This window comes from Calidris pugnax, unplaced genomic scaffold (genome assembly GCF_001431845.1).
Source record: "Calidris pugnax isolate Ruff unplaced genomic scaffold, ASM143184v1 scaffold17, whole genome shotgun sequence".
Lineage (NCBI taxonomy): Eukaryota > Metazoa > Chordata > Aves > Charadriiformes > Scolopacidae > Calidris > Calidris pugnax.
In genome coordinates this window covers 2,969,936-2,993,492 of record NW_015090794.1, presented here as the reverse complement: position 1 = coordinate 2,993,492, position 23,557 = coordinate 2,969,936, and the positions used below count along the sequence as shown (strand labels likewise).

Here is a 23,557-nt window from a genome sequence, read left to right as displayed (position 1 = left end):
CGGCGAAGGCGGGTGGTGGTGGTGTGTTTGAGGCAAAATATGAAGAAAATGGAATTTAAAAGGAATATTTTTTGGTGGGTTTTTTTTTTTTTGAATCAGCGAGGCTGGCTCTCCAGCGTTGGTATTACGTGATCGCGGGTGACTCTACCATCCTGGCTTGATTTGAAGCTTGGGGGAGAGCGTGTTTTGTATTCTTTCAGGGTTTGCTCATCCAGCACACCATGCTGCCTTTGCCCCCGGTTCCTGTTAGCATGAGCCACCTCTTGGGCGTACGCTTAAAAAAAAAAAAAAAAGTAATTTCCCTTCAGTTTTAATTTTTCTGATAGATTTCTCTTTTCCTCGTGGCCTGCTGGCGAGGCGCCGGGCCCAGTGGCAGAGCTCGGGGGAGGCTGCCCTGATGCTGTGGCTCAGCTGTGTGGAGGGAGCCCAGGATTCCACGCAGCAGTGAGCTGCAGGAAGAAAAGTTGTTCAAGGTTCTTTATAAAAACAAATACTCATACTTTAATTTGTTTTTGCAGAACTCATGCTGGGGAAAAAAAAAACGAAACCCATAAACCTTTAAGAAGAAAACAACTGGTACTAGTACTGAAAGAAATACACTGAGATTGTTTAGGAAATGAAATTAAACAAATATATCAGGGGGAGGGGGCTCTCCCCTTGGCAAAAGGAGACCCCCCCACCTCAATTAAACTGTTTGCTTTGGCTGCTTTTCAAACTGTTCAAATGGTTGGAGGGATTGAAGATCTTAGGCTGTGTGCCTAAGACTTTGTGGAGGCCAGAAAGGTCGATGTGGTTTTTTAGATTGAGCTTATTGGCACAGGAGTAGCCTCTGTGTACAGAAAGAGACTCTATGAAAGTAATTTTATCTCTGATCATCCTCTGAGGAGCTGCTGCTCTGCTTCTCCTGTCTTAGGAAGAACCGAGTTGTGATGTCACTCTTCCTCCTTAAACCTGCTTGTCTCAGGGTCACAAATGGATTGTTAATCTTAAGGGCTATTCAGTTTTGTAATATTACTATATTATGTGGCCTGAACTTTGGTTCGTTCAGCCATCTTTCTCTTTCCTTTCTTAACTGTTTAAAACGATCCTTTTATTATAATTGACTGAAAGGCCATTTTTAATGGCTCTGATCTTTTTTCCCCCCTTGTCTTTAAGTGCCACTATAATACTGTTCTGCCAGTTCACCCCATGCCCCAAGGAAAGACAAAAAGATACTGGAGTGCATAAATCCCACCAAAACTGCTGGTGAATGAACTGAATGTATATGTAGGACTTAAAATCGTGTCTCTTAATTTACATAGTGTGCGTGGAATTAGCAGAGGCAAGTACAATGCTACCAAATCTCAGCTGGTGTCATACAGAGTAGTGTAGACTGAACTAGTAAGTGTCACAGCAGAATGCACAAGGAAATAGAACTGTAAAGATGAGTGGCAGCAGAGGACATGATGGCAGAGAAAGCAGGATATACTTGTTATGGTAATATGTGCTTTCAGTGATGTATAATTGTTGCAGTGAAGTTAGGAAGGATTACTTGCTGACCTGTAAACTAACCCTGACATATACTTGATTGAAGCTCGGAGGATCTGTCAGTGTGTTTGTTACCCATATGTGTGAGATTGCTCTTGGAATTGCTGTAGGAAATTGTATTGGAATCCTGTGATAAAATCTACTTTTCAGCAGTCCATTCCTCTCTTCTAAAACTCACTTTGAACTGAAATATTGTATTGGAATCCTGTGATAAAATCTACTTTTCAGCAGTCCGTTCCTCTCTTCTAAAACTCACTTCGAACTGAAATGAAATGTCAATACAATTTCACCAAAATGATTTTTTTTTTTAAATAATTGGAGTTAGAGGTAGTTGTCATTTATCCAACAAACTTAAACTTGTATTCTTTTTATTTTAAGCTTGATATTTCAGCAACTTGGGTATATTTTTTGTTTTGGTTAACTTAACAGTAGCTCCACTGGAAAGAAAGCTTTAAAAAAAACCCTACCAAACCAGTCAAAAAAAGACTCACTCCATGGTATTTCACCCCAAGAAGGGAGGAAGAGTGATTCAACAAGACTAAACTACATGTGTATTATATAATTGAACCGTTTTATTAAGGTTGTAAGTATTTCTAGATGATCAGGTGATTACTCTGTGTGTCTCAGCCTTTCTGAACTGGTGCAGCTGTTTCATAAATGTTGTTGCTACCCCAGCACTTCCCAAATTGGGAGTGTGTGCTGGAGCAGACCGGTGGTAGGTGGCTTCTGAAGAGGGATGTAATATCGTAAATGGCTTCAGTGAGACCCAGGCTGCTTGGAGGTTGACGGGAGCAGCTGTGAACAAGCAGGTTCCTTCAGAAGGGGTATGTGGTACAAATAATTTCAGAAGTGACATAGTGTTTTACTTCTCGCTTTCCTGGTAGTTAGGGAAAGAAGAAATAGTGGTTTCCCAGTCAGACTCCAAGTAGTGTCACTTTGTGCTTACAGACTCCAGGCTTCTGTGTGATCTCCTACCAGGAGACAGGAGGCAGCTGAATGCAGGGCTCTTGACAGGCATTTGCTGCAGAGAGGGTTGAGTTGGTTGAAGGTGTTTACTCATAGCACAGCTGTGGTAGCAAAACATACCATAAAAGGGTTTCCTGATCTAGTTCAAAATCCAAAGACCAGGCTAGTCTCATCCACCTTTGTCTAAGCTGGCTCACTTGCTGGAACCTGATAAGGAGCAGTCACAGTGGCTTTGCTGGCAGCTGTGGGGGCAGTAACTGGGGGTGGTGATGAGCAGCTGGGACTGACAGAGAGCTCTGAAGTGTTGTCCAAGCTTCAGGCTGTGGCGAGTTCCCTGGCAAACACAGTTTGTGCTGTGGAGTTTAACTGGAATCCCAAAACCTACGTGACCTCAATGTGCTCTCTCTGATTCTTGTGTTGTGTTGCCTGCAGGTTGTCTTCGGACGGAAGCTTACGTCTTTCTCCACGATAGCACTTAACCAGTTGCAGCATGAGAAGAAATACGACATTTATTTTATGGATGGAGAAGTTTATGCACTGTACAGGTAGATACTGGAATCCTTTCTGTATCATACCCAGCGTGTTCTTGTCTGCGTGACGTGGCAGGAAACGCATGCTTTGGTACAACCGTGTGGTTTTCTTCTGTGGGAAGATTAGTCTGTGCTGTGTACATTAGTCACCGTGCACTGCAGGTGGCTTTGGTGGCACAAGAGGCTGGAGCAGCGCGGTTGGCGTGAGCCCTCAGCACCACAGTCGGCAAAGGGAGCAACTCCTCGAGGCAGGAGCGTTAGATTCACCGATGTATAATACAGGAGCGTTGCCTTGTTAGCAAAAGTTGCATTTTGCTTCTTTGTCAACAGCAAACTTGCTGAAAGGCTTTTCATCTATTGCATACCTGCTCTGGAAATTGGTAAAGACTCAATCACTGTTATAATTGTATCTATTGCTGTGCTGCATAAGGCCTAAGAAAAACCAATTGTACCATAGAGCATAATTGTATCTATTGCTGTGCTGCATAAGGACTAAGAAAAACCAATTGTACCATAGAGTATTGGAAGGGACCTTAGAAATCGAGTTCCAACCCCCAAACATTGTATGAAAAGAAGAGCAACGAAGGGACCTTAGAGATCGAGTTCCAACCCCCAAACATTATATGAAAAGAAGAGCAACCTTGTCTGCCCACAAAGATCTTGATTCTAAAATGGGAGAGAAAAGGGGTGAAGTAAAAAAACAACGCAGAGTAAAAAATGTGGCATCAGTATATTGTTCTTAAAATATTTTTGATAACGTGCTTCATTGAGAGGCTTTAAGATAATTAAAAGCAGTTAAAAGGAAAGAAGAGTGACAAAAGATGAAACCATGCAGGCAGTGGTACCTTTTTCTTGAAGAACTATGCACTATATCCAACCTGATTTGGGCTAAGAATGTAGCTTTGCTGATACCTTTGCAAGTTTGTATGAGTTCATATTTATGGAATTGGGTTTAGGGAGCAGAATCGGTTGGAAGCAAGTTCTGATTAATTACGCACCAGCTCTGGGAATTGCTTTTTGCTGATACGATTTCTGGAGAGTTGCTGAAATTTACAGTTCCACAGGCAGCAATCAGGTGTGAGGGAGCGGGGTCTCCCGCTGAGACCAGTGCTCTGTCCTCAGCTCTTGCTGGGAATCGTTGTGGGGGTTTTGTTTGTTTTATTCCCCCGCCTCCCCCCTACTTTTTCTGTTACAATTTTTTATCTCCCCCATTATATTGTTCAGTTTCTGACAGTAGAAAATGTAATTAAATTGCACGTGAATATTGCATATATCAACTGATCTTCAATAAGCGAGAGGTGTGTTGCATGGATGTGTTACAGTCCATTCAAAATTTTGTACTTTGGTTGTTTAGCTCTTCTCTCACAGTTGAAGCCTCGGTGTAATTCGGTTCTGTTCTGCTCCTGACAGATGACAAAGTATTCTTGGAATAAGCAGGACACTAACCTCATTACAAATTGCAGGGGGAGCTATAAAAATGCAGCCTTCTGCCACTGATGGAACATTTGTTTTTGGCTAAAGGTATTGGGTTGCTGAGAGGGAATCAGATAATTTTTAGGAAATCTTTCTTTTCCCTTAGGAAGCTGCTGCAGCATGAATGCCCTTTGTGTCCAGATGCGAAGCCATTCAATACCTTTGCAGATCTGGAACAGCACATGAGGAAGCAGCATGAGCTCTTCTGTTGCAAGCTCTGTGTTAAACACTTAAAGGTGAGCTAGTTCTATGTTCTGATGCTTGGGAAGGGGGGCTGCTTCCTAATATCACCTGCAAGAGTACCTGGGGAGGTGGGAAGAAGAGGGTGACTGAACAGCACAGATTTATGTTTGTTTGGGTTTTTTTAAGTTTCATTTGCCTGCTTGCAGTGAGGCCAGTCTGGAACAGCACATGAGGAAGCAGCATGAGCTCTTCTGTTGCAAGCTCTGTGTTAAACACTTAAAGGTGAGCTAGTTCTATGTTCTGATGCTTTGGAAGGGGGGCTGCTTCCTAATATCACCTGCAAGAGTACCTGGGGAGGTGGGAAGAAGAGGGTGACTGAACAGCACAGATTTATGTTTGTTTGGGTTTTTTTAAGTTTCATCTGTCTGCTTGCAGTGAGGCCAGTTGCTTTGTTTTCAGTCTGTCTTCTTTCATAAACTGATTAATGAAGAGGGCAAGAAGATTCTTAGTGGATTATATTTTAAATTAAGCACAACCATATTAATAACCTTCTGATGTCAGCTCCTCTGCCACAATGTGTGTAAATACCAAACCCTCACTGTCTGATAGGACAGTGTCCTAGTTGCTTTGTTTTCAGTCTGTCTTCTTTCATAAACTGATTAATGAAGAGGGCAAGAAGATTCTTAGTGGATTATATTTTAAATTAAGCACAACCATATTAATAACCTTCTGATGTCAGCTCCTCTGCCACAATGTGTGTAAATACCAAACCCTCACTGTCTGATAGGAAGTTAATCCTGAGTCATAGGCAGACTTTGTTACAACTGTGATGGTAGAGATCTGATGTCTATTAAGACTTATTCTCTTAATTACTTTACAAGTTAAAACTGTAACTTAAGACAATAATTGATGCCAGTTCAGAAAGCAGAATGCATCGTGGAGTGATGGATTTATTTCTCAGATCAGAGTCAACATGGCATTTACAGTTGGATCATGTACAGGATGAGAATCCATCTTCCGGGTTTAATGAAATATAATTATATTTCATTATCTTGTTTATTTGTTGTCGTGGTTTGACCCCAGTCAGCAACTAGAATCATGCAGCTGCTCGCTCAACACCCTCAGCACCCCCAAGTTTGGATGGGGAAGAGAATCAGAAAAGTGAGGGGAAAAAAACTCTCCCTCAGCACCCCCACGTTTGGATGGGGGAGAGAATCAGAAAAGTGAGGGGGGAAAAAACCTCTTGGGTTGAGATAAGGACAGTTGAATAGGTAAAGCAAAAGCCACGCAGGCAAGCAAAGCAAAACAAGGAGGACATCCACTGCTTCCCATGGGCAGGCAGGTGTTCAGCCATCCCCAGAAAAGCTGGGCTCCATCATGTGTACTTGGGAAGACAAGCACCATAACTTCAAACATCTCTGCCTTCCTCCTCTTCCCCCAGCTTTATATGCTGAGTGCAACATCATATAGTGTGGAATATGGTCATTTTCCATATGGTCATTTGAGGTCAGCTCTCCTGGCCGTGTCTCCTCCCAATTTCTTGTGACTCCCCAGCCTGCTCACTGGTGGGGTGATACGAGGAACAGAGAAGGCCTTGATTGCTTAGGAACAACCCAACACATCAGCGTTTTACCAACACTATTTTCATCCCAAATCCAAAGCATAACATTGTACTACTTCCTAGTAAGAAAGTCGGCTTCATCTCAGCCAAAACCACATTTATTTAGAGCAAATTTCCTCTGTCTTGTTGACTTGATTGGAAAATGAAACTCACTGTTGCCTGCAATTGAGGTCCCCTGTGTTTGATGTACACATGTAGAACGTCACCAGGGGCTGTTTTATAATGTATTTTAAAACCTGCTAAAGATAAAACAGTTACTGGAAAGCTGAGTTATCTGTTTCTGAAAAGATGATGTGCATTGAGCCTTAAAATACTCACCACCATCATCTTTTTTTTTTAATCTCACCCAAATTTCACTTATGTCAGGTGATGCTTTTTTCACAGTCTGAAAGTCAGAATTCCACCTTTCCTTAGAGCGGGTTTTGTATTTCTGAATTACACATTGGACAAATCAGCAGTTACTGTTAAATGAATTCTAGAGCTGCTGACCTCTGTGTTTAATGGCCATCAGCATTTCTTCTTGTTGTAAGAGGGAATTTAGTGCACGACCATGTATTTTTAGAACTTGTCACGCGTAGTTTTGTATGTGTGTGTGTTTTCTCTGAAACCAATTAAGTATCAAATCAGAGAAATGCATTTATCCTGTGGTGCCAGTTGGTTTATGCCACCTGAACTGCAGTTTACTGCTGCAAGGGACAGGATCCAGAAGTGCTCACCTTGGCCTGAATGAACACTAATCCTTTTTTCTCCCCCCTTCCCGCAACGATAGCTTGCAGGGAACTGATTTGACTCTTTTCTGTGGCTGTGCAATCACTAGAGTTAGTTCAAGGGAAGAAGGCAGGGGAGGGCAAGGCCACTTCTTTTCATCGCTGTGTCCTTTGAGCTCTGCTAAAGAGCTGTTTCCACGGTCAGGTGAAGTTGCCAGCACTATGGGAACTTGTTTGTCATTGTCTCTCCCAGAGAATTCACAAACAATAGTAGAATTTGTTGGCTCTTAGTTTCAGAACACTGCAGGGATTTTTATGCCACAGAAAAAAGGTTCCATAGTACCTGTACCCACTGAAAAGAAGTCCTTAAACTTGCAGAAGCTTCAGGCCGTCAACCCTAGCTAAGCCAAATGAACCTGTTCCCAGAACGAGTTAACACTCCGTGTCTAGGCGAGAAATAAAGGATATTCTGTTCTCGGGGCTGTGGGGATCTTTTTGGCATCTTCAGAACCCTTCCTACCAAAATAGCTCGCGTGTTAGTAGGGACAGAAGCTTGGCTTATAATGCAAAATTTGTTCTCTCAGCTGTATCCTTTGTATGTCGCTATCTTGGGGTAGTTCCTATCTGAGGAAAGTAAAACACCTCACTTCTGGTTTATGTTTTTTTTTTAATTTGAGTAAGCAAAACCTGTGTGTTCATAAATACATATTTAGGATTTTTTCCCCACCAGAGATTATATTAAAGCTTATTGCATTATGTTAATACGCCCAAAAAAATGTGAAAGGGAAAAAGTGGATTAGATCTGCTTCCAGTGCTCAAACTGAGTGAAATTCAAGTTATATTTGATTTAGATCTATCACTTGAATTTTGTTTCCTGTTCACTGAAAATTTTAGCTGTTGGTTATCAAATTGCATCTTTCGGAAGCAAATCTTCCGCTCCTACAAACAAACAAGCTGGGCACAGCCTGGTTTATTCCCTTTTGTTCTCTGTTTAAAAGAAGTAATACATATCTGTATTTTTTCTCTTCAGATTTTTACTTACGAACGGAAATGGTATTCTCGTAAGGACCTGGCCCGTCACCGAATCCATGGGGATCCAGATGACACCTCTCATCGTGGGCATCCCCTCTGTAAATTTTGTGATGAGCGTTATTTGGATAATGATGAGTTACTGAAACATCTAAGACGAGATCATTATTTTTGTCACTTCTGTGACTCTGATGGTGCTCAGGAATACTACAGGTTTGTGAATGCAGTTTATTTCTTTTTCTGTAGCTTACGTTTGGAGAAAAAATTGAATCTGCTTTGAATTTTGGGGGAGGTATACTTGAAGACAGAGGGCAAGGATATGAGCAAGTTGGCTGCATCTCCATTGTTCCTCAAACCAACAGCCACAATAATCACTTTCTGTCTTGTTCATGTTTTAAAGATTCTTTCATTAATGTTAAAAGTTACGTTTTGCAGCATGACAGCAGATGCCTAGAGTGTGTTGACTAATACTCTAAAGTAAATTTTCTTTAATGAAATCCATGCCTTACACACAGCTGGATGTGATGAGTATCAGGCAGAAGGTTTAGTTTAACATCTGGGATGGTGCATTAAGGTCTGTGTTGACTGTACACAAGTGGTTTCAGCTGGAAAGCTTGCCTGGGGGATAAAGAAAGAACCAACCACCCGGGCTTGTCTTCATCTTCTAAGAGTAGCCATTAGTAGGGTACGTTGGGAAGGTTGCAGCTCAGCCTCTTTTCTCTTTCCAGTGATTATGAATACCTTCGTGAACACTTCCGCGAAAAGCACTTCCTTTGTGAGGAGGGTCGGTGCAGCACAGAGCAGTTCACCCACGCTTTCCGCACGGAAATCGACTATAAAGCGCACAAAACGGCCTTCCACAGCAAGAACAGGGCAGAGGCCAGGCAGAACCGGCAGATAGACCTTCAGTTCAACTACGCCCCCAGGCACCAGAGGAGGAACGAGGGTAAGCGTGGCTGAGGAATGAGGTGGAGGACAGAAATGTATTCATTCTTACTGCTTTGAGGGTTTTCAAGAGCATCTGGTGGCCTAGCCAGGAAGAAGTTCTTTATGAAGAGGGTGGACAAGCCCTGCAACAGGACCCTGACGGGTTGTAGTTTGTCCTTGAAGATAATCAGAACTTGACTGGACAGGGCTCTGGGAAGAGCATCTGGTGGCCTAGCCAGGAAGAAGTTCTTTATGAAGAGGGTGGACAAGCCCTGCAACAGGACCCTGACGGGTTGTAGTTTGTCCTTGAAGATAATCAGAACTTGACTGGACAGGGCTCTGGGCAACCTAATGTAGTTTCAGAGTTGGCCTTATTTTGAGTGAGGAGATAGAGCAGATGACATCCAGAAGTCTCTTCCTACCTAAGTTGTTTTACAACTATTTTTCCCCCACATATGCCGGCAACCTAATGTAGTTTCAGAGTTGGCCTTGAGTGAGGGGATAGAGCAGATGACATCCAGAGGTCTCTTCCTACCTAATTGTTTTACAATTATTTTTCCCCCCCACGTGCATTTAATGATGATATATAATTTTAGAAAAACTACTGACTTTCTTCTCCAATTTGTATTCTCCAATTATGTGAATGACTTAGATTACAGTTAATGCAAAGTAGTGATGAACATGGAGCATGAGACCAGAGTGGCGTATTCACTTAGGAGTGCAGAGATTAACATACATAGGACTTTTTCTGCTGCGTGGAACTGTATGTAGAGATCTCCTACATAAACACAAAATTACTCAAAACTCTCATCACAGGTTACAATACAACCAACCAATATACTGTAAAATGTATTTTAATTTAGCAAGGTTATATAGATTACCTAACCATTAGAAAGAAATCAAGTTAGATTTGTTTGTACTAGTATAATACTGTAAAATGTATTTTAATTTAGCAAGGCTATATAGATTCTTTCATCAGAAAGAAATCAAGTTAGATTTGTTTGCACTAGTATATTTTTTGCTTTTTTCAGGCATAGTTTGATGCCCAGATGAAAGAATTTTTTGCTTTTTTCAGGCATAGTTTGATGCCAAGATGAAAACTTTAATGATGATATATAATTTTAGAAAAACTGCTGACTTTCTTCTCCAATTTGTAATTATGTGAATGACTTAGATTACAGTTAATGCAAAGTAGTGATGAACATGGAGCATGAGACCAGAGTGGCGTATTCACTTAGGAGTGCAGAGATTAACATACATAGGACTTTTTCTGCTGCGTGGAACTGTATGTAGAGATCTCCTACATAAACACAAAATTACTCAAAACTCTCATCACGGGTTACAATACAACCAACCAATATACTGTAAAATGTATTTTAATTTAGCAAGGTTATATAGATTACCTAACCATTAGAAAGAAATCAAGTTAGATTTGTTTGTACTAGTATATTTTTGCTTTTTTCAGGCATAGTTTGATGCCCAGATGAAAGAATTAATTTTGAAAGTAATCAACCATCCCTCCTGTTTAGGTGTTATAGGTGGAGAGGACTATGAAGAGGTTGACAGGTATAACAGGCAAGGGAGGGCAGGCAGATTGGGTGGCCGAGGAAGTCAGCAAAACAGAAGAGGCAGCTGGAGATATAAGAGGTGAGTAGAACAACATTTTGTGGATTTCTGTTGCTGCTTAGTGTTGGTTTTGACTTACCAATTAACAATGTTTTGGTGGACCAGTAGGAACGAAGTAGGTACAAAATTTGGAAGCTTCCTTAGTTGAGAAAATTAACAATGTTTTGGTGGACCAGTAGGAAGGAAGTAGGTACAAAATTTGGAAGCTTCCATAGTAAATCCTTAGTTGAGAGTAGAACTGGCTTTCAGCCTAAGCCTGGGTGCCAACTACATGCTTGGTCAAAGTGAAATTATTTTGTGTGAAGTTCCAGCTCTCTGGACTTGACACAGGAAGCAAACAATATAATCTTCAACTGTGGGTTAAACAAATTCAGAATCCTAAATTATTTTCAACAATTATTTTTATGCTAACTTTTCTGAATAGGATTTTCTGAAGTAAGTGCCAAGTCTTTGCAGGTCTAATGGACTTTTTGGTCTGGGTAATCATGAAGTTCCTGTTCTAAGGACCATGCTTTTCATTGAACTAACAGATCTCTGTGTGGCCAGACTGAGTGCTTTGGAGTAAGAAGAGGGTTAAGTATTGAAATGAAATTTTGCATTTCTATGTCTCTTCATCCACACGAGACCCGAGTGCTTTGTACATACTGCACATCTATTTTTCTTCTTTTTCTCTCCGGACGGTTGGCTGGTTCATTCCTGGTGATTTCACGGGGGGAAGAAGTCCATCTCTAAACACTTCTATGTTGTGTCGCATGTGGATGGTGCATGTGTTGAGAGTTCGTGACAAACCATGTTTCCAAGAATTACTGGGGCCTACAAGTGTGATTCCATACGTTTGGGAATGAATGGGAGAGATGAGTGTCCCCGTGCATCCTTGGTACCGTCTCTCCCAGTTCACCCCAGTTTATTCTGGCTTGGATTGTTATTACCACACGCAGAATTTGCAAATCCAGGGAGTGAATGTTGCCTGTCTCACTCACCAGCCCGTGCCAGGGCATATTGGAGCAGTGGGTTTGCTTTAGCCTTCTCAGCAGGTGGCAGCACAAGATCAGGGACAGAGCTGACACTGGAGAGGTGAGAGCTGGAGAGAGACAAAGCTGCTGGGTTATCCTTTCTGTTTGACCGACAAAATCTGCCTTGTCCTGTAGGGAAGAAGAAGACAGAGACGTTGCAGCAGCAGTCAGGGCGTCCGTGGCAGCCAAACGGCAAGAAGAGAAAAAACGGGTAGAAGACAAAGATGACAGCAGCAGGGGTAAAAAGGAGGACTTGAGGGACTCTGACGTGCTCAGCTCCAAGCGTCTGCCCAGGTCTTCAAATGATGTTACAGGTTAGTGTTGGACACGTTCTGCAGCTGCAGGGAGAGGTGGTGGATCTGGAGATCAGCCTGGCAAAAGCAGGGGGTGCCACGTGTTGTTCTCAAAAGCTGGTGGACGTAGATAGAGCTGTGCAGAATCGTTGTCCAGCAACGTGGATTTGCAGTGAAATCTGTCTTGAGTGGGCTGGGATTCCTGCAGCAGGTTATGCTCAAAAAGGAGCTGGGTAGAAATATCAAATGCAATTAACGAACGATGCTATATGTGATGTTCCATCCAAATCAGTGTAGTCTAAGAATGGGCCCTTTCCTACTCTGACATGCACAAACTCATCTATTGTGATGCTTCAGCCGAGTTTCCCCTTGTTTGAGAATAAGTTATTCCCTGTAAAGGGAATACTGGGTGAAAGCAAACCTTTAATTGTTTTGAACCACATGCGGTCTGGGACAAATAAATATGATGCAGTGGTGTTTTGATATTACTGTTGCTCCACATCCATTTTCCACTGTTTTATTGCTCCTACAACAGAATTCCCCCTTAAAGATTATACACTTTCATTATGAACTGAGAGCTCTGTTTGGTTAATGGGTGCAGCTCAGTTGGGGATGATGGGCAGGGTTATCTCCCCCAGCTGCATGCCCAGCTTTTGCTGCATCCATGCCAAAGCTGTTACCAATCTGTCCATGAACTGCTCCAGTCCACAGCACTGGATTTGGATTTTGAGGCAAATCTAAATTAGGAATGAGTAATGTTTCAATGTAACATGACTGCCCAGGAGCTAATTGCTGAGCAGCTTGGGCATCTGTGCAGCAGAGGTGTGATGAACAGCTCGGAGGAGCAACTTTCCAAGAGCAACAGCTTTCTGAGTGAAGCATCAGCATTCCTTAGATGCTCTGATGAGCATCCTGACCCTGTGTGAGCACCTGAGTGCCAACCTCGGGTAGAAGCCTGGAGCAGACAGCTGGGGGCATTGGCATCTCCATCTCTGGAGGGCTCCCTCACAAAGTACTTATGTTTTGCTCATGTGTCATGAATTTCCTGTAAGCTACAGTCACTATGCGATGACGTAATGGTGAATGCAGTTAATTGAAGGAAAGAGTGATACATGATTTAAATTGTCCTTTTGGAATGTCACAGTTAGTGACATCATCAGCTGCTGAAAATAGGAACTTGTTAATGCTGCTGTCGTGTTCATTGATAGCTTCCACTCTGAAATGAATGGATTTTAGTTGAAAACATTTCTTTGCTCTTTTTTTTTGGTCAATACTCCAAAAGAAGCAGCTGCTAACGGCGCTTTAAGCCAAGATGACTTTCCAGCAATTGGTTCAGCAGTGGGACCCCTACAAGGGTAAGTTTGTGCAAGGCTGCAGCAATGAGAGAGCACCTTTAGAAACTTATTTATGTTCTGCATTTCTGGAGAAAATAATTTTACAGATTACTTAAATTACAAATGCTTCCTCCCTGCCCTGGCCCCCCTCTTCCTCAAGCTGTTTTTGTGCTAAGACACCTGCACGAAGGGCTTTGGTTGTTGCTGCAGTTCACAGCTTGATCTTTTGCTGGTGTAGTTTCAGGGAAATTCTCAATATTCTCAATTCCATCCATTTGTAACTTGATAGTTTATCTTGCAGGAGCTGTACGCTGTGAGCTTTAAAATCCATTATCTCCTGAAATGGGTGATGATTAGAATGGTGTTTCTGCAGGACGTGGAGCTAGAACGTGCGTGTCCAGCTTGCTGGTCAAGTTGTACTGAGACATTACAGACAACACAGCAAGGCTTGTGGGACTTCTTTGAGGAGACCCATCCCAGACACAGTTTACAAGCCTCATGCATTTGCATCCTGTCGACAGTTTGGGCAGTTGTGGTGCCCTCAGGGATAGTTTGAGGAAGGGTGCAGATGGGTGTGGAGCTCCTCCTGCCCCTCGGAGTTGTGCTGCCTCTGCAGCACCATTGTAAGGGTCTAAGCTTTTCCTTTCTTGCAGCTCTGCCCAGCTGGCAGCGGTTAAGCTTAAAGAGGAAGATTTCCCAAGCTTGTCATCCTCTCCAGCACCCACCATCTCTTCTGGGATTTCTCTGACATATACAGCGACTGCAAAGAAAACAGCTTTCCAAGAGGAGGATTTTCCAGCCCTGGTGTCCAAAATGAGGCCTAACAATAAAACAGTAACTAACATCACGTCTGCATGGAACAATGGTTCCAGTAAAAATGTGGTCAAAGCCATTAGCAACCCCTGTGTAAACCAGATAGCCAAAAAACCATCCTCTTTGAATAGCACTAAAGGAAGTAAGAAGAGCAATAAACTCTCTCAGTCAGATGATGAAGATGGTGGTAGCGGGTTGACAACCCAGGAGATCAGAAACACACCAACAATGTTTGACGTGTCGTCCTTGCTGGCAGCTTCTACCTCACAAACTTTTACAAAAGTGAGCAAGAAAAAGAAGATGGGGGTTGAGAAGCAGAGACCGTCGTCCCCCCACCTCTCACAGGAGACGTCGTTGCCCAGGTCATCTACTGAAAAGCTGCCAGAAGCAGAGAGGACATCAAATGCATCCTCTGCTCTTCACGCCCCTGACAGATCCACAACCGTCATGAATGGTCATTCGGAAAAATCATTAGGGATCTGTAGTACACCCAAAGAGCCCCCTGGCCTTAAAAAGCCCACAGTGACTAACAAATGCCCTTTACCTCAGGAAGATTTCCCAGCCCTTGGGAGCTCAGGATCAGCTAGAATGCCCCCGCCACCAGGTAAGTGCCATGGGACACGGCCAGCTCTGCTTGGAGGCAGCTTGGAGAAACGTGGCATGTGGATGAGATGTAGAAACTGCTCTTTCTGGCTCTCCTGTGAGGAGCAGTTTAGCCACCGTGTGCTAGGTTAGCCTTTGAAGTTTAAAACGACAGTCTGGGGGGACACAGGTAGGCTTGAAAGTCCTTTGTAAATCACGGTTGAAGCGGTGGAAACGTTGGAGAACTCTGCTCTGTGCAGCTGCAGGTGTTTGCTCTCCGGGGTGGCTCACAGACAAGCAGCTGGTCTTTACCTGTCACTGCTTTTCTGATGAGTCACGGCTGACACATATCTCTGCTTTTGTGCTTTAAGATCTAGTTTGGGAACTGCTGCAGGCAAAGGGAGTCTCTCTTTAGCTCTGACCTCTGCCTGCTGGTACTTGTCAGTTGGTTTGATTGGTCACTTTTGTTCTGTGTTTGCAGAGGTTTAATGCCCTTGCTTTTAGTGGTGCCATAATCTTGTAAAACTGGACTAACGTAGCAAAAAACATGACTTATGGTGGTTTTAATCAAAGTAACACCATGTCAGGAGATGCCTAGCTGTTCTGTTCTGTGCTGCTCTGCAGCTAGTGCTGGGTGGAGTCTGCTAGAAGTACTATGCTGTTCTCACTTCTGGAGTGATTTCTGTTCACTTTAATAATGTAGAAGTGTTTTTTATTGTGAGTTTGAGTGTTGGGTTGGTGGTTATTTTTAAGATTATTTTCTATTGAAAAAGTAAATTAAAAGTGCTTTCTCTGTAGAGTGACATCAGCCACTCTGAAGTGCTTCTTGACCTGACTGCTAAGGCAACAGATTTCCACCTCTAATTTTTAGGTGTTTTCCAATGTGGTGATATCTGCACTGCTGATTCTTACTTCTTAGTGCCTCTGGAGAGTCCGTCACACCACTGGTGTTAATTTTAGACAGTGATATGTGGGTGTCACAGATCCATGTTCTAACTTCCTGCCCGTTCTCTGCTTTCATTTAGGCTTTAACACTGTGGTGCTATTAAAGAGTCCTCCTCCGCCTCCAGGACTGTCGGTGCCTGTTAGTAAACCCCCTCCAGGTTTTGCTGTTATTCCATCTACCAATATCTCTGAACCTGTCACTACATCTTTGAAAGAGTAAGTAAAAGTCCTTTGAGTTCAAGTTACTTCACACATTAACATCTCTGTTATGTCATATGGGCTTCAAGCAGCGCGTGAAATACTCTGAGGGATTATTTTAAACAGTTGCCACCGCGGAGGCCAGATGCTTCATGATTCCTGTGGCCTTTGCAGGCTTCTGTCTTTTCTAGATTTATTTGGAAATCTGCAGCTTCAATGTATTTCTTAACCTTTCCATTGATTCTGAGTCCCAGAAGCAAGGTGCAGAAGCACATTTTCCTTGGTGACCTGTAAATGCTTTTGTTGCTCTGATCTTTCAACTGGCCTCTGGCCAGGGCCCTTTGGGGCAAGAGAAATTACTTTGTGCAAAAAAAGAGGAGTGGAAAACTTGTCTAAGTTTAATACAGTCACCTGTATTAATTTGTTTGGTTTTATTCATGGTGCAGTCTTTGTTGCTCACATCTTTTCAGTGAACCCAGCTTACAAAACAGCTGGTTAAGTTAAAGTTGCATTTTAAATAATCTGTCTAGGTAAAGCTGGAACCCCACAGGACACGTTCTGTCAAGATACATGTTTGCTGCTTATTGTAATTGCGTGTGGAGTTGGGTGGGGAAAAGGAATCCATCCTATAGGAGAGAATAACCGTATGATATATATCCCACAGCAACTTTGCATGACACAAGCGATGTCAAAATCACTTTTGGTCTTTTCAAACGCAGGCCAAAACCCTCTCACGGATCATACTTGATACCTGAAAACTTTCAGCAAAGGAACATTCAGCTGATACAATCTATTAAAGAATTTCTTCAAAGCGATGAGTCCAAGTTCAATAAATTTAAAACTCATTCTGGGCAATTCAGACAGGTGAGTGGGCACGACCCTTGGGATAACCAAAACCTTCCTCTCTGTTCAGTTCATGTCCTGCCTCTGTCGCTCTTTGCTGTTGGTGAGTGGACTAAATAGAGATTTTATTTATTTGCCCCCCTCTCTGCCAACACTGTTGCTCTTCTCTAGTGCTAAGGTAGCAAAAAAGCAGTGAGGGTGGAGTGAAAGCAGTGAGGATGATGTGGCCTGGGAGAAGGTGAATCCCAGTGGGATTTTTTTAAAATACTTTTTTTTTTTTCTAATTATTCCAATTCTCTTTTCACTGAAGGGGCTGATTTCTGCAGCACAGTATTACAAAAGTTGCCGAGAACTGCTTGGAGATAACTTCAAGAAAATTTTTAACGAGTTGTTGGTGTTGTTGCCGGACACAGTTAAGCAACAAGAACTGCTTTCTGCTCACAATGATTTCAGAATCAAAGAAAAACAAAGCTCAAACAAATCCAAAAAGAACAAAAAGAATGTTTGGCAGACGGACTCCAACTCTGATCTCGACTGCTATATCTGCCCGACGTGTAAGCAAGTGCTGACTCAGCAGGACGTTGTCACCCATAAAGCTTTGCATATCGAGGACGAGGAGTTCCCTTCCCTACAAGCAATCAGCAGAATCATCAGTTAGCTTTCCTGAAGGCCAATAAAAGAGTCTCTCTCTCTCTATGAATATGCACTTTTTGGGATGAGGTTTGGCAGCGTAGTGTGGCTGAGAGCCGGTGCCAGCTGAGTAGTCAGGTAACTCTTAGAGAGCCCTCTCAGTGCTGTTCATAAATACTGTGCAAAGGGATCACTGGACTGCGCCGTAGCTAATTAACATCCAAAGTCTGAGCTTCCAAAATGCCTGAGTAGAATTAGGCTGAAAGGGCAGGGTGGGCAGGCAGAGGGCCACCTTTCTCCTGTAACATGCAATAGCTGGGGAAAATACTTTCTGATCTGAAGACTGACAGGGGACACAATAGGGGAATAAGCATCTGCTTTGGGTTTTTTCTTTCTTTTTTTTTTTGAGGGGGGGGTGGGGGAAAATTAAGAATCACTGAAATGAAAGGAAGCAAAAAATGGCTTCCCTTATAATATTCTGATTATTATTATTATTTTTTTGTGCTATTTCTGTGACCGTGGAGATCACAGTAGTCAGGGGTACAAAGGTGCAGCAAAGATGCTACTCGCTGGTGAGTTAAGACCGTTGGGGCCGTGTGTGTCTGTGAACATGGGGCTGCTCATAGAGCAAAGAAAATTCCCCTCTGAACACGGAATTAATTCTACTACTTGAAGAATTGGACTGATCTGTGCGATTAGTTGACCGTGAGATTTGAAGTTGCCTCTGACCTTTTTATGTAATATGTTCTTTAAAGAAACTTCTTTTGTAGCACTGCATGTAGAGTAATAACATTAAGGCTTTACTTCCCGTAAAGCACCCTTCACGGTAATTTTATTTAATGACTGCCATGTTTCTAATTTCTTGGATGTATTAATGGTGGTAGCTCCAGACAACAGCATCTTGGGACATTAAATGCTGCTGATCACTGACCGTGTTTATCTGCAGTGCCTTTAAGTGCATTTATCTGTTTACAGTGGTCTGCACTAACAAGGATGATTTGTTCAGACTGGATGGAGCGTTGCCATCCTGTCCCTCCCTTGGTGATACCGGTCTGGAGTAGCTTTGCTTACGATGGTTGCTCGGCATCTCCAAATTCCACCTCTTGGAGACACGAGGGGGATGTGTTCAGCAGCTGTGAGGTGACAGAGTGACCAGAGACCTCCCCGCCGTGCACTTCCACGGCTGCAGTTCAGTCTCAGATTCTCTCCCATCCTGGCAGACCAGGTTTAGTTATTTTTAACATGTAGGAATAAAGTTGAAATTAATTTATGTAATTTTTAGTGACAAAACACTGCTTTTATATAAGCATCATTTCTATGAAATCGAGCTCAGAGTACTGCTGCAGAGCTAGTCCTGGCTACACAAAGTTTTTTCCTTGCCTTATACCTTTTATTTTTGGTTGTTTTTTTTTTTTTTTGCTTGCTGTCAGGCTGCAAAGTGCTTTTGGTTTCCTTTTCCAAATAATTAAGACTTGTTTTGAATACCTGAAGGTGTGGTGTTCAGCGCAGGGGCCAGGCTGCAGGCCCTGCCAGCGGGGCTGGGGAGGATTATTTGGCTGCATGGCTGTTTTTATATTAAAAAAAAAAAAAACAAAATAATGCATGAAATAACGTGACGAGTAGTAACGCTTCCCTCTTCCTGCTTCGAGTCAGGTTCCTCCGGAGCAGAGTGGGGTTGTAGCACCCATGACACCACCACCACTGGATCTACGGTGTCAGCTCTTCCTCCCTCTCTCTTCCTTTGCTTTGTCAAGTTCCAGGGAAATGAAATGCACATTCTCTGCAGGAGCATCTTAACGTCTTCCCGTGATTTCAGTTAATTTCTGCCGTTAGCAGATTTGTGGTTTCCCACTGGGCGGGCGCTGCTGTAAGTTTTCCCTCCAGGCAATCGATCTCTTTAGCCTGATGATGCAGTTTCCTTGTGCTCACCTGATTAAATAAAGTATTACCAAATTTTTTTCAGGCCGCTTCTATTCATTTTTTTAATTCTTTATTGAAAATAAGTTGCAGTTGGTACACGGACACTGAAAATACATAGTCACAGATTGTTCTCTCAAAAGATATTTTTATATATATAATATATACAAAAGTTGTAAACATTTTAAACTTATTTCCATACACAGTCCACTTTATACTACAATGCACGTAAGATTAGTGACAACTGCAACTCTTGGAAGCGGTCTGCTTATACAGAGGTATCTGCAGAGAAACTGAAAGTCGCAAACCACATTTGGTATCGGTTTGATATTAAAACTCTTAAAGAATCTGAGGTTTTAAATGCGTATTGCAACAAAACGCAGGCAGCTGAACTCGGGTTTCAAGTTGAGACAGCGAAGGCTGGGTTTTGAGCCTCCCTGGTGCTGGGAAAGGGGCTTCTGCCACCTGCAGCCTCAACCTGCTCCCTAGAAAAGTATTGGGAATAAACCAGAGTGGAACTAGACCCAGCTGCTCCCCCCAGGGCGCTGCGGGAACACAGAGGGGGCTGGAGGAAAGTCTGCAAATATGTACAGCAGCTTGTATCCAGAGAAACACCCACCCCACCAGACGTAATGGTGTCATTTAATAACAAATACACAATGACCACACTTAGCTTCGTTTTAAGTGGCCTTAACGAAGAGCCAGCCGTATGCCATTTGGGGGTGGGTGGTTGTGGAGAGAGAGGGAGGTGACAGAAGAATTGCTGGTTGACACAAGTAGCAAAGAAATGCTGTAGGTGTCACTCGCTGTTGTAGTATGAACTGCTGGGAAGCTCATCCCACTGTGTCCCCACAGAAGAGCCAGTGAAACCCCAAGTGCATGTAGAGGGGGCAGCGGGAGGGCTCTGCTCAAGCTGCCTGAGAGACAGAAGCATGTAATGGGGGGAGATCTTTTTAATAACTAGCATTTAAGCAAAACTCCCACTTCGCTAGGAATAGCTTAAAATGTTGGAAAAAAAATTTCCAATTCTTTCAAATCTTTTAATATGCTTAAAATAAATATGCAAAACCCGTGATGTGGTTAACTTGGGTGCCGAGAAAGAACCTGGTGTGACACCAGAACCTCTCGGAGCGAGGTGATGTGGGAGAACACATCTCCAGGGAAGCTCCAGGGTTGTTTGGACTCTTCTTCTTTACACCCAAATTCAGTGCTAACGCTGTGCAGAAGCTTTTGGGACGCCAGCCTGAGAGCAGCAGGCTTCTGCTGGGCTTCTGCGCTCTCGAGGAGGAGAGGGGAGATACTGAGAGGTTGTGAGGACAGAGTGGGGGCAGTGGCTGGTGAGGGACAGGGTCACAGCACGGTCCCGACGTGCTCTTGGGACCTGGTCTGGAGGGCTACAAGGAAAGCTGCTGTACACAGGGTGAATGAGCAGGGAGGGAAAAACCACAGGGGAAAGAAGTACGAAGGATGATGTTACGAATACTTGAACCCCAAAGAATACACTACAGTTATCACAGCCATGGATCTAATTCTCTAACCAGAAGCCTGTAGGGTTATATTCAGCTACAGCCCACACCTGTACACACTTAGTCTGCCTGACGAGTTGGGGACACGCCGCTGTGCTACAAATGATGCAGGGCACTGCTGGCATCTGGGGGGGCTGGCAAAAAGAGGGGTTTCCTACAGCGGGGAGCACGGCTGGGCAGGCTGGGGGACACTCATCCTGCCCCCAACATGTCTGAATTCAGCCTCGAGGGCTGGGGGGCTACACGGGCACTGGGTGACAGCCAAGGAACCAGAAAATGGTTTTAGTTCAAGATGGGCAAATGCTCGGTCCAAGGCGTGTGTGTCTGGGGCAGCGCGGTACCATGTTAATTACAGCTTAATGACACAGCCTCGGCGACTCCGAACATAAACCCATTGCTAGTGCCTGGAAAAAAATATGGCAATTGCGGGCTGCCTGCCCGTAGGTGCTGCCTGCCCTGTGGATCCCATCCTTCGCTGTGCCACCCTGGCAGGGATGTCCTCTGTGCCACTGATGGGGACTGACATCTTTGGTGGCAGAGGGAGCAGGGTTAAGCTTCCTTGGTGTGGCCGGACACGTTATTCCTGGCTCCAGCTTAATCAAGGAGCAATCTGTCCTGCCTTTTTGCTGCTAGGAAACCTCTCAGGTGCCCAAGCCCCTTCCTCCTTCTCCTCCTCCTCCTCCTCTTCCTCTCCTGCCCAGCAAAACGCAGCCAGGTCCTCGCACGCTGACCGTGCCGACGGCAAGACACAGGGTAATACTGACTTTTGGGGAGCTGTAAAAAGCTGCTGACCTTGAGAAGAACAAGGGTGCCTCGGCCGGGGTGGGGGTGAAGTGGTGCTGAGGTGGTCCCCGTTTCACCGTTGCTGCTCTTAAGGTGGGGACGGCGTGAGGGCGTGCGTGGGGTGTGCGTGTGTGCCCCTTCTGCATCCCACCGCCGGGGGGGTGGGAGTGGGGGGGAGGAAAGAAAGGCAATGCAGGCCTCGGTGCGTACATTCAGATGTTGTAATATTGAGCATGGTTACACCAGGGGTCAGGACACGTCCCGCAGTCAGACAGAGCTTTAGGTCGTTACGGTTACAAGGAAACTCTGGAACAGTTATATAGTTAGAAAAAATACAATGTACTGAACAAACATTATCTCACATACAATCAATTTAAACATTTAAATTGATTATAATTTCGCTAAAATATTAACACAAGTACTGTTTGTGCTGCTAAAATTTCAGTGTTCCCTCTAAGGAAAATATTGCTACAGTTCTACCGTACCCTGTGTTAAAAATCCTTCGCCTTTTTTTCCCAGCAAGACTGACTCTAGAAAAATCGCAAGGGTCACATAATTAATTTCAGCTTATACCCTACTGGGGGTTGGGTGTCCCTGGTCTACTTAATGCAAGGATGTCTCACTGTTCACCGAGCCCTGCCGGCAGGGGCCACCGGCAGATGTCCCTGGGTCACCTCTTCTTTGCTCCTTGCATTAGCTGAGCAGGTGACACCTCCAATAAAGCAGTGCAGCATCCTCCTGCTCGTGCTCCTGCCTCCGCTGCGGGCAGCAGGGCCAGGCAGCTGGACACTACGTACCCCAACAGTGTTTGGACCTCGAGGCAGGTGCAGAAGTGTCCAAAGACATCGCCTCTGCTGGCACAGTTGGCCAAGCCCGTGGTGGGGACAGCAGGTCTCGGTGCCACCAAGCACCAACAAGTGTCCAGGTTGGGAAACGCTGCCTGGAAAATCCCCCGTGCAGCTCCAGGGGCTCCGGTGCTGCCAGGAGAGGGGGGAGGAACTCAGCAAATCCCCGTTTTAACCCGGCCTGAACCATAGGGGAGACAGGCAATGCACTTTGTCACTGATAATGACTGCTCCTGATGAGATTTGCTGCTTATTAATTCATGCATTTATTTGCAATTTAGCAGCAGAAATGAGCTGTGTTAATGATGACAACAAAAAAACCCAAACCTGCTGGATGGTTTTGCTACAAGGAGAGCTGGGGCAGTCCAGGAACTATTGCTTGTCACGAGGTCAGAAGGCAGCAGGGCAGCTTTTGCCGGCGTAAAGCGGCAAGGGGAAACCCCGGCTCGCCAGCCCCCCGCCAAAAAAACCCAAACCTGCTGGATGGTTTTGCTACAAGGAGAGCTGGGGCAGTCCAGGAACTATTGCTTGTCACGAGGTCAGAAGGCAGCAGGGCAGCTTTTGCCGGCATAAAGCGGCAAGGGGAAACCCCAGCCCCCCAGGAGCCGGGGACCTCCAAGGATGGAGCTGCCACCGAGGTGGTCAGGAATTCAAGTTTCAGCTCCTTTGCTCAGTCCTTAGTGACAAACAGCTGAGATGGCTGCCACCACGCAGGCAGGCAGGCGGGGAGAGCAGGCAGGCTGCTGACAAGGAGCTACTGGATTTTGCTCCTTGAGTTCTTTTTGAGAAGGCAGGAATTTTGCCGCTGAAAACCGAAACTCAGCCTCTTTCCCAGGCGTTTCTCATTCACTCTTTTCTCCCACTATTTGCAAACACACGGGGCCGTGAGCCCTCACATGATGGACTTCAACGGCCTCTAAAGTCTCTGCAATTCTCTGAATTTCTCATTCCTAGAGACCGCGGGGTGAACCCCACCTCCACACCTGAGGTCCTGCTGCAGCTGATGGCAGATGGTGGCTGCTCCCAGGACAAAAATACAAGTTCAACGCCACTCCTAATTGACTTGGACTTTGAGTCGCTGAGACACCCACCCCTTTTTGTGTTGGCAGCTCTGAGTTTGAGCGTTAAGTGCTCAGCGCTGCCAACCAGAAACTACTTGTAAATTTGCAAACTTTCCCAAACCCCGGTGAAGAGGTGGAACTGCAACGCGCCGTATTTTCTGCTGAAAAAAAGGCTATTCCTAATT

General features: G+C 44.4%; 1 protein-coding gene and 1 long non-coding RNA gene across 4 annotated transcripts in view; one reads left to right on the top strand and one right to left on the bottom strand.

Moving 5' to 3' along the window:
- ZNF598 (zinc finger protein 598) overlaps nt 1-19,197 on the top strand; it is a 29,903-nt gene extending 10,706 nt beyond the window's left edge. Inside the window, exons 2-12 of one of the 3 annotated variants that reach the window (XM_014936422.1) lie at nt 2,926-3,038; nt 4,603-4,732; nt 8,038-8,249; nt 8,765-8,982; nt 10,493-10,610; nt 11,738-11,916; nt 13,181-13,250; nt 13,883-14,646; nt 15,650-15,785; nt 16,487-16,631; nt 16,921-19,197. In XM_014936422.1, the coding sequence (XP_014791908.1) occupies nt 2,926-3,038; nt 4,603-4,732; nt 8,038-8,249; nt 8,765-8,982; nt 10,493-10,610; nt 11,738-11,916; nt 13,181-13,250; nt 13,883-14,646; nt 15,650-15,785; nt 16,487-16,631; nt 16,921-17,268 (2,433 nt within the window). In that variant the 3' untranslated portion in view covers nt 17,269-19,197. Of the gene's footprint in view, nt 1-2,925; nt 3,039-4,602; nt 4,733-4,900; nt 4,962-8,037; nt 8,250-8,764; nt 8,983-10,492; nt 10,611-11,737; nt 11,917-13,177; nt 13,251-13,882; nt 14,647-15,649; nt 15,786-16,486; nt 16,632-16,920 lie in introns of those variants that run through there. The other 2 variants (XM_014936421.1, XM_014936423.1) reach the window with 2 other exon arrangements.
- Nucleotides 19,198-19,213: 16 nt separating this feature from the next.
- Nucleotides 19,214-23,551, bottom strand: LOC106884808. Its single transcript, XR_001411291.1, has 2 exons — nt 22,788-23,551; nt 19,214-22,638 (listed from the first exon to the last, which is right to left on the bottom strand). It is a non-coding gene; the product is annotated as an uncharacterized LOC106884808 (long non-coding RNA).
- Nucleotides 23,552-23,557: the final 6 nt, after the last annotated feature.